Source organism: Sclerotinia sclerotiorum, genomic scaffold (assembly GCF_000146945.2).
Source record: "Sclerotinia sclerotiorum 1980 UF-70 scaffold_18 genomic scaffold, whole genome shotgun sequence".
Lineage (NCBI taxonomy): Eukaryota > Fungi > Ascomycota > Leotiomycetes > Helotiales > Sclerotiniaceae > Sclerotinia > Sclerotinia sclerotiorum.
The window spans coordinates 210,555-220,661 of NW_001820818.1; the positions used below are offsets into that span (position 1 = coordinate 210,555).

The 10,107-nt window shown below is 44.4% G+C and overlaps 6 protein-coding genes across 6 annotated transcripts; 5 read left to right on the forward strand and 1 right to left on the reverse strand.

The window, feature by feature from the left end:
• Nucleotides 1-605: 605 nt before the first annotated feature.
• On the reverse strand, nucleotides 606-854 carry SS1G_11408 (hypothetical protein; the record flags this gene model as incomplete). The annotated part of the gene is made up of 1 exon (XM_001587366.1): nucleotides 606-854. The coding sequence occupies one exon, from the start codon at nucleotides 852-854 to the stop codon at nucleotides 606-608; it is 249 nt and encodes an 82-aa protein (XP_001587416.1).
• Nucleotides 855-1,715: 861 nt separating this feature from the next.
• On the forward strand, nucleotides 1,716-5,130 carry SS1G_11409 (hypothetical protein; the record flags this gene model as incomplete). Its single annotated transcript, XM_001587367.1, has 5 exons — nucleotides 1,716-1,845; nucleotides 1,956-2,083; nucleotides 2,170-2,345; nucleotides 2,482-4,861; nucleotides 5,116-5,130. The coding sequence occupies 5 exons, from the start codon at nucleotides 1,716-1,718 to the stop codon at nucleotides 5,128-5,130; spliced, it is 2,829 nt and encodes a 942-aa protein (XP_001587417.1).
• Nucleotides 5,131-5,261: 131 nt separating this feature from the next.
• On the forward strand, nucleotides 5,262-5,480 carry SS1G_11410 (hypothetical protein; the record flags this gene model as incomplete). Its single annotated transcript, XM_001587368.1, has 1 exon — nucleotides 5,262-5,480. The coding sequence occupies one exon, from the start codon at nucleotides 5,262-5,264 to the stop codon at nucleotides 5,478-5,480; it is 219 nt and encodes a 72-aa protein (XP_001587418.1).
• A 179-nt stretch (nucleotides 5,481-5,659) lies between these two features.
• SS1G_11411 (predicted protein) lies at nucleotides 5,660-6,062 on the forward strand (the record flags this gene model as incomplete). The annotated part of the gene is made up of 2 exons (XM_001587369.1): nucleotides 5,660-5,683; nucleotides 5,997-6,062. 2 exons carry the CDS (start codon nucleotides 5,660-5,662, stop codon nucleotides 6,060-6,062), a joined length of 90 nt encoding a protein of 29 aa, XP_001587419.1.
• A 282-nt stretch (nucleotides 6,063-6,344) lies between these two features.
• SS1G_11412 (hypothetical protein) lies at nucleotides 6,345-7,520 on the forward strand (the record flags this gene model as incomplete). The annotated part of the gene is made up of 2 exons (XM_001587370.1): nucleotides 6,345-6,802; nucleotides 6,866-7,520. 2 exons carry the CDS (start codon nucleotides 6,345-6,347, stop codon nucleotides 7,518-7,520), a joined length of 1,113 nt encoding a protein of 370 aa, XP_001587420.1.
• Nucleotides 7,521-8,402: 882 nt separating this feature from the next.
• SS1G_11413 (hypothetical protein) lies at nucleotides 8,403-9,167 on the forward strand (the record flags this gene model as incomplete). The annotated part of the gene is made up of 1 exon (XM_001587371.1): nucleotides 8,403-9,167. One exon carries the CDS (start codon nucleotides 8,403-8,405, stop codon nucleotides 9,165-9,167), a length of 765 nt encoding a protein of 254 aa, XP_001587421.1.
• Between the last annotated feature and the right edge of the window lie 940 nt (nucleotides 9,168-10,107).

Below are 10,107 nucleotides of genomic sequence, written 5' to 3' on the forward strand. Positions count from 1 at the left end.
ACGAGAGCATCACAGTTTCTTAAGGCTGCGAGTTATTATATCCATTGAGCACTTTGTAGGAGTGTTATATCGAGAAGTAAGAAAACTGCCTATCTTTTGGTAGGTTTATCCAGTATAACTCAACCTCGACGCAAGTGCTAAGCAACTCACATCACCTTCATCTCCCAGGTCTCATACATTTATGAAACAATACTAGAAGTCTGAAAAACAATCCAAAGGAAAAGTGGTTCTGCATGTCAAACATGGGGAGCTCCATATTTCTGTAGCAGTTTTAATACATACTCTTGGGTATCTTCTTGTATGCTCTTCATGGTATTGATTTGAATATCAAACTTGCATGACGCTCATGAAAGTTGCGAAAGATATCGCTCAAATGCCAAAATATGACGGTACTAAGATTGTGGCGCCAATGATCCGTTGATACACATAAACCTAACAAGCTCTCATCGTCCTTGAATGAAGCCTAATTGATCTTAAATATCAACGTTCATCCAAGCAAAAGCCTTGCATGATCGATTAGACGCACATGTAAACTTAGAGTGAAAAACGTTGCGTTCAAACAGACCAATGCAACAATTCCATACACAGAGCAGTATACAATCGTTTCATCCATTAGATGCAGGAACATGTCCTGCTGTAGCAACCTCCAAGATTTCCTCCTCTAACCCTTCCACCAACAATACCTCAATGCCAGCGTCTTCTAACTTTCTCCTCCCTTCGTTCTCGCCCACAAATTTCTCTGGCTCTTTCACGCCAACAACCACCTTTTGAATTCCTTTCCCAGTTTCACCTAACCTCAAGATTCTCTCTAAACAACTAACATTGCCACTCAACCTCTTTGCGCATGGCTCCATTGTAGTATATAATATTGTATGTTCTGGCAAAATATCTGCGAGCTGATCTTCAGGTATATTGTGAGCTTGCGAGAGCTTTATGAAGCAACATTGTTCTGCGTGTGTATTGCCAGGGCATTCTAGTGTATAACCTGTTGCTATAACAGTGTTCGTAGAAGCATTAAGAAGTAATGCGCCAACGCGGAAATTGGTAGGTTTAGGTGGAGATAGTCGAGCAAGGTTGAGGGCTTGACGGAGGTAGGTAAGGTGATCTGCGGATACTTTTCCTATTTCCATTCTCAAACAATGTCTTTCAGCTGTTGCATCTGGTTTCCTTTTTCCGCTTCAGACATTATCGATGTCTGTTCACCAGTTCTATAATTCTGCCATTTTAGGCGACACCGCTTTCTTAGGCATTTCATTCATTTCATTCAGGGTTCATCACTCATTTGGAACACGATACTGAACCCTGAGGATTACGAACGTGGGCGTGTCCCAGGCGAGTTTCCTCACGAAAGTTCCATTACGTCAAAGGAAATGGGATAAGGACAAAAGCCAATAGGAATCAATTGGTACCTTGTGCCCACCACATCTATCGACGACTTTCTATAGTTATTTATTATTTTGGAATCAGGTTCATTCAAAATGCCCATAAAATCATAAATTTTTGAATCCAAACAACTCATGTGCTCGTGCTCGAACATCTGAATATCTGTTTCCATCATCTAAAAGCGTAAATTTTTGGATTAGGCCCCCGGAAAAGAGCGGAATGTGGTGAGCGAGGAAGTGACTACACATTTTGCACAAAGCTGCTCGCAGCTTATTATCTGATCTACCTACACAAGCTTCCAGAACTACTGGATTTATGGCCGCGGAGACAAAATGGCTGATGCAGAATTGCCGGGTATCAAAGTGACAGATGGGCGTTTGAAGGGCAGCAAGGAGCAACAACAAGCTATTGGGTCTCCAACGACCGAAGGGGGGAGACGAGGCTCTGCAACTTCATCGGAAGGTAGGGCGAACAATTTACATGTCATTATTGGTGTAATACTTTGAGGGAAATAGTATAAGTGGTACTGCTGCTTATCAGATGCAATGTGCTGATGCAAGTTCTGTTTCTAGACAATGGGCATTCCACAATTCCAAAGAAGTCTCCAATAAAACTCATTCGGAATGGAGTAGCCAACAAAGAAAATGGAAGTGATACAGCATCTGCTCGAACCTCTTCTGCTATCGACCCTCTCTCGCATGTATGTGACATCAGATTTACTTCTCGGATGGCTCTATATGAACAACCATACCGGCTTGAAGGTCACATTTACTGACCGACATGTAGCATATACTGAAGCGTACGAATACTGAGAACACAGTCCCCCAAAAAGTTCGAAATGCTCCTACCTCAGGGAATGTTCTTCCAGAGCTCTCGGAGCCGGGGAGTCCTGACACAGGTTCACCTGGTAGGCAATTGACCCCGGAGAGTCGCAGCGATAGTAATCTGGCAAAAGACAGGAAGTAAGTTTACATTTAGTAGAATCGGGAATATAGAGCCTTGCTTGCAGAGCTGCCTACTGTCCCCTCGTGGCTGCATGTGTTGGCGAAAGTTGGTTATTGAGTATCATTATGAAAGCTAATGATCGAAATCATGTAGGAAAGGAGTCTCGTTCCTGAATCGTTTCAATATATTAGGGGGAAGGAAGAATGAGGAGACAGAGATGGATGGCGACGAGGGCGAATTGGACGATCGACGCACCGAAGGCATGAATGCCCATGTCTTTTCCTCGGCGATAGGTGCAAACGGCTATATCCCGAGACATAAGGAGCCACCACGATATATTAAGGTCCGAGCACATAATAAGAAGACTATGGAGTTTAATCGCATGTTTTTAGCTCAGGAATTGAGTGGCACAAAAATTCTGTCAAAGGAAGAGAAAGTGCAAAGTTCGACGACTTCAGAACACCCTAACAAGTTATCGAAACCACCAAAGTCAACCGGCGCAGTGTGGGCAGCTGAGTTTAGCAAAGATGGGAAATATTTTGCTGCAGCAGGGAAGGACCGAGTGGTTCGAGTTTGGGCAGTAATATCAACCGCGGAGGAGCGGCGAGCACATGAATTCGACGAAGATGGTGAAAAGTTGAGCGCTCCTGTCTTCAAATCTAAGCCGATACAGGAATTCGAGGGCCATACTATGGATGTTTTGGATCTTAGTTGGAGCAAAAACAATTTTTTACTGTCTTCTTCGATGGACAAGACCGTGCGATTATGGCATATAAGCAGACCGGAATGTTTGTGCACTTTTAACCACAAGGATTTTGTTACATCAATAGCCTTTCATCCACGCGACGATCGCTTTTTCTTGGCTGGGTCACTAGATTCAATCCTTCGACTTTGGAGTATTCCCGACAAAAGTGTTGCCTTTTGGAATCAATTACCTGGTCTCATAACGGCTGTGGCCTTCAGTCCAGATGGCAAGACAGCTATTGCTGGTGTTCTTAGTGGCATCTGTTTGTTCTACGAAACCGAAGGCTTGAAATACCACACTCAAATTCATGTCCGGTCATCACGAGGGAAAAATGCAAAGGGAAGCAAAATCACAGGTATTCGCACGATTGTTTATCCTCCCAATGATCCAGAAGGCGAAACAAAAGTTTTGATCACTTCCAATGACTCTCGAGTTCGAATGTACAACCTTCGTGATAAAGCTCTAGAGATGAAGTTTAGAAGCCACGAAAATGCCTACAGTCAAATTACGGCCCAATTCAGCGATGATGCAAAATATGTTATATGTGGTAGTGAGGACCACAAAGCTTACATATGGTCCCTTGGAGTTACGGATAATGAGAGCAAGGATAAAAGACCTTGTGAGTTTCTTGAGGCTCATTCCGAGGTTGTCACAGCCGCTGTGATCGCGCCGATGAAATCTAGAATACTTCTCAGTGGCTCTGGAGATCCTGTCTACGATTTGTGCAATCCACCGCCTGTGACTTTACTGAGTAGAGAGGAATCAATCCTTCCCTCGACACCTCGTGCAACTAGTGAAGCAGGAAACCGCGATTCAATTACTGTTCCCGTTGAAGATTTTCAAGAACCTCAGATCAAAAGGCCTGAACAATCATCTGCTTACCTTGCCAGGTCTAATCACAATGATGGCAATATTATAGTAACCGCAGATTATCTTGGTCGCATAAAAGTCTTTCGACAAGACTGCGCCTATCAGAAACGACGCAATGACCAATGGGAAACTTCATCTCAGTTTTCCAAGAAGATGCGCGTCCGTAGCAGCAGTATAATGACTCGTCAAAGTGGTGGTTCCCTGTCACGTCAAACCTCCATCTCCCAGAATTCTATTTCAGGCCCCCTAACGCAGGCTGACAATAATATCCTCGATTGGCGGAAGGCAGTTTTCAACGATAGACCCAAGACCTCCAGCTCTCATACCAAACCACCTCTCTTCAGTAATCGGAGTGATCGTAGCATCTCGCCCGCCAAAATTAGTCGAGCGCCTTACTCATCATCCTCCTCTGCCAATCTCGCAAGTGCCTCCCGTCAACTCCAGTATGGTAGTGTTGTACCAATAACTACGACAACGATAAGTGGCGGGAACGGCCCTCCTTCCATTGCTACAAGTAGCCCCCCTCAATCAATCTTCAAATCACAATCGCACCAATCCCTCCCGAGTCAACCGCCAGCCCCATCCTTCACACTCAATTCTGCATCACCTACTCCCAGCGGGGGGGTTTTAAGTGCCCAAAAGACAGATGCCACAGGAAAATCTTATCAATTTTGGAATATCGCGAGTTGGAAAAACAGCTCAACTGCGAACCAAAATACGAACAAATTAGGCGCAGAACGTGGTACCACCTCATCCCGTGGAAATAGTATTGTCTCTAAATTGAGCAGTGATGCAAATTCTGATTTGACAAATGGAAATCAAGATGTAGAAGGCGAGACTAGTGATGGCAGTGGTCAAACCGCTGCGTGTAAGAAGTGCGGAGGGAAGGACTTCAAAGCTAAAAAGTTTGCAGTGGGTGTAAGTAGGGCACAGAAGATGGTATGTGCAAGGTGTGGGACAGCGAGTGAGTAATAAAGCAATCGAGTTTGGGTATTAGAAGTTCGTAAAAAAGAAAGCATGGCAACACGGAAACTAGAGGAGAAGAGGAAAGCTACGAAGGAAAGCTTTTTTATTTTCATGTATTACACAGCAAGCGCGCAAGCATCGGGTTGAAGCGATTGAATTTATTGATTTGAAGCGAGTAGATAATTGTATGGCATAGCATAGAATAGCGCAGCACAGCATAGCGTTTGGTGTTTGATTTGGTGTTTGGGTTCGTCTAGATATTCAGAGCCGACGTAGAAGAAATAGAAAGTGTAGACATGCCCAACATATACATGTGTCCGTTTATTCGTATGTTCGTACATTTGTACGGAGTATGTTCATATATTCGTTATGTTCGTATATATTCGCATATTCGGACCAAGCCATAATTCACCGCTTCCCCGTCCACTATACTAAGCAATACCAAGTACTTTTCAGTACCCACTCGTCCACCACTTATCAGGGCCAAATTTGCCCCATATCATCTATCATTTATGGGACGGACTTTTCCAAATGTTCGACCTTGCCAATGCCATGCGTCCGTCCACTTTGACGAATCTTCAACTTTTAATCATGAACAAGGTACCAAAGGTCTGTCCCGCCCAAAGAATCATTCATTATTGGATGGATTTTTGGGTTCTCCACCCGTCCACAATGTCGTGATAGTTTGTTTCCCCATTATTGCTCTGTAGATCTGGCGGATGTAGTACGGTTAAGTCTATTTACTCCATAATGTTCTATCTTGGCCTTGGCTTGGTAAGTATATTTTGTTTACCGGATACCTATGAACCATGATATCAGATTTACCGATCTCATGCCGTCAGGAGAAAATAGAGAAAGGTTTCGCGTCCCCACGGATAATGAGCGGCTCCGGCTGCGGAAATTGCCTCTATGATTAGTCGGTATGCTTGTTTGTGGTGGAAGGTGGTGTTTAATCTAATCAATCTGGTGGACGGATGATGAATCTTGCCTTTGAAATTCCGGTTATGATCATGCTCGGGAAGGCTAGTCGTAGGATGTGATGAAGATGGCCGGGAAAGATATATATCACTAAAATCTAAACCTAAAGAAGGATCTAGCCGCCAACGAGACGCGTCGTCCAACTGAATGCGTTAAGCCTATACAGGACGTTTAGTCCCATTTACATCATTTTTTACCCCAACATGTCAAGTGGACGGTGAAGGGGTCAACCCCACGCAAAGGTACCTTGGACCCTTTGATTGTTTTTCAGGTATGGTGCATCGTTACATTTACGGAGTATCTACATCGGTGATACCTTTCAGACGGTATGAATACCGACTAGAGTGGAAGAGTGGATCAGGTTCTTTTTGTCCATATATACCGTGCATCGTTCGAACTGTCTTGCACCCTTTCTTTTACCTTCATCTCAAACACAAATTCTTTGATCACCTTCATCATGCGCACCTCTACCTTAACCTCATCCGTTCTTGCCGTCGGGCTTGCGTCCGCCACTACTTCCCGTGAAAACAGTTCGGTCTGGGTAACAGAGGTGCCTGACCATGTACGTCCCTATGCAATCGCGCATTATGATGCATCTGGTTGCGTGGTTGGTAACCAGCTCTATCGTTTCCCCGTGACCGGGCCATCTTCGGGATATGCCTTTTCCCTACTCCAAACAAACGCACCAGGATCAACTGATTTGGGGGTTCTTCCTCACATTCACCAGGCACATTATGAGAATTTCTTCAATCTCAAAGGCCGCTACCAGCTCTGGACGGAGAAGGATGGGGACGATCAGACAAGAATTTTGACAGCAGGAGACTATGGAAGTGTACCAATCAACACCACCCATACTTTCCAAGTGCTCGATCCAGACACTGAGATTGTCGGAGTTATCCAACCTGGAGGATTCGAGTAAGTTTTCCAGACATGACGAATTGTAGTGCAACCAGACATGAAATTGACACAAGGATTTAGAGATTTGTTTTACGCACTTGCAGACTCCAACTGGACTTTAGCTTCCTCACCAACCCAACCACCTTACGACCCTCTCCTCGTCGTCAGTGGCAGTGACTCTCCCCCAGCTTCAGTTATTAGCTCTCTTCAGTCATTCGACGTCTATGCTAAGCTCGACTACGTTCCACGCAGCGATACTGTAAATGGCACTGCACCATTAAACTCCACCTGGCACACCGGTCCAAACGCCCTCGGCGCCCAAGGTTCTCCATACTACGTTGCAAAGGACTTCGGACCAAAATACCTCAACGATGCCGCTGGCTACCAAATCATCCAGCCATTCGTTACTCCCGTGCAATCCAAGGGCGACTTTTCGATGTCTACCATTACACTCGACCGCAAGTTGTCTAACGTCACTATCCCAACATCCAAATATGCTGGCCACGCGGCTTTCGAGGTTCTTGAGGGCATGGTAACTGTTGAAATGGAAGGCGAGACATTATCACTCATTCAAGGAGATGTTGTTTTCATTCCAGGGAACACAACATACAAGTACTATAGCACTGTCCACTTCTCAAAATTCTTGTTCATTGGTGCCGGAGCTAAAGCAATGGACACTCAACTCATTGCTGATGGTGCTACTTGGTCATCCCCAATGTGGCCTAAGTATGCTTAAGCATTTCGTGGTGCGACTTTCCTTTGGTAGTTAAGATAGGCTACACAAGGCTCAGTAGATAATTAATGATAAATTATACAAAAAAACACTTTGATACTTGAAATTGCTTTGTCCCAAGAACTACCTTCTATTGAAACCGCCACGCACATCCAGCTGAGCCCCTACCTCAACATTCGGACTTGCAAAAAAGTTTGCGACAAAGCCTGGAAGCCTTGTGGAAAAGCTCATGATTATTGGTGTAACAATTGATGAAGATATTTATAGATGACGCGCAAGCACACCTATTTCCTTGCCAGTACCCCAGCCATACTGCGAATACCAAGAAAACCAAGTTTGGAATAACCTCGGAATGTCGTCGAAAAGTCGACGAGATTTTGTTTTTTTCCCCCATGATCAACGAGCCACATCGAAAGTTAAAGAAAAGCTGGGTGGCTGCCGCTAATGGTAATTACTTAAGCGAGCTAAGCCACAGCATGAAGTGTTATCACTAGCCAGTTTCAGATTAACCCGCCCCTTTACAACGTCATGCACCATCGCACGAAATCCCGCAATACTCGAGTAATCTCATTCGAAATACGAGGACATGCTCATCTCACCATTCTAGCCTTGCCTTGTCGCACGGTGATATGAGATGAGGTGACGATGCTCTACTAGGTAGGTACGGAGTACAGTTCCTAGCATATACATAGTATATATAAGGCTGTCCGACCGCTAGATTCATTTTCATCTCTTGTTTCACTTTCTTCAATCTTGCTATTCACTAACAAAACAAATCTACGAACTGATCTTCTTTTAAGCTTCTCAATCTCAGTACTCACTCACTACCTCTATAATCGAATCAACTTTCCAAATCCCGATAACATCACGATCACTATCCTCACCATGCGTTACCAAATTCTTCCAGCTATTGCTCTCCTTTCCATCGGTGCTTCCGCACAAGATCTCGGAAGCATCGTCAATTCGATCACTTCGGATGTCGGCGGCGCGTTGAGCACGGCTACTTCGGCGGTTGGTGGAGCGGTTGATACTGTTACTTCTGGGGCTGGTGGAGTTTTTTCAACTGTTACTTCAGGAGCGGGTGGAGTTTTCTCAACTGTTACGTCTGGCGCTGGTGGAGTTTTCTCAACTGTTACGTCTGGCGCTGGTGGAGTTTTCTCAACTGTCACATCTGGAGCAGGTGGTGCTTTTACAACTGTCACTTCGGGAGCAGGTGGAGTTTTCTCAACTGTCACTTCAGGGGCAGGTGGTGCTTTCTCAACTGCCACTTCAGGAGCAGGTGGTGCTTTTTCGACAGCAACATCTGACGCCGCTGGAGCTTATTCTTCAATTACTTCTGCCGCTGCATCCAAATTCTCGAGCATCCAAAGCGATGCCAGTAGCGAAATTTCAAGCCTGAGCTCAGTAGCAGCGACCGCTACCGATAGTGCAGTTAAAAGCTCAATTAGTGCGGCAATGAGCAGTATCAGCAGCGATGTGGCCAGTGCATCATCTGACGTACGAAGTGCAACCAGCAGAGCTAGCAGCGACTTCAGTTCCGCAACAAGAAGCGCCGCGAGTGCTACATCTACATCCAGTTCGGGAGCTATGAGAACACAAGTACCAATTGCTGGAGGAGCCATTTTGGGTGCGGCTTTGTACTTGTTGTAAATGGGATGATGGATATATTAACGAGAAAAATTTTACGCATTATGTTCGGAATGCTTTAGGTGCTAGGACGATCATCTGTTTTACAAATACATGTTGTTTCATGAATATATCTGAGGGTTTCTGTGTCTATGGTCTATGATCTTATTTCTCTATTTCTGATTGAAGACTTAATTCTAAAATTAATCATATGATCAATCAACACAACTTTCACTTCGCGAAGAAAAAAAATCTAGTTCTGGGCTTACCTGCTATCTACTTTTCCCTGTAATTCCTTGTTCAAAAACCATGAACCATATTGCTGGGTTGTGATCTACCATGCAGCGCAGCTGTGTGTTACCTGGATTATCGATAAGTCTTATCTAATCTATCTTCCTTACCTATTCTTATAACCTCGGCATAGGTAAAATACCGGAAATTCCAATAATAATCGGCTACTTGAAAGACTGACTCTTTGTTACGTCCAAAACGATTAGTATGTCACATGACCATAAAACATGTGATGGAACGGTGAGGAACGAACGTTCCTAGGAACAACCAGGAACGACGATTCCTAGTTAACCATAGGCACGAAGGACTATATAATCAAGATGGATTTCTTTTGTATAGAGCTTCGTGCTCAAGATCTTCATTTGCCTCAACCAATATGTCGGTACCGGTACATGACAATAAACATACTTTGCAACAGATACGTTTACTAGCCATCAGTCCATCGTTACAAATTCACGAATAAACATCTGAACAACGCCAATAATCAAAGGTTGATAAGGTCTAGCTGCAACAAACTACGGAGTCAGAACAATCTTAGACAAACCGAACGCTCAGGTCCCTGAATAAAAGATTATATCGTAGATCGTTTTAGAGCAAGACCCTTCTCAAATGAGAAGATGTCTCCCCACACACACACATCATCACATACCCACGAGAATCCACAATCCACTCT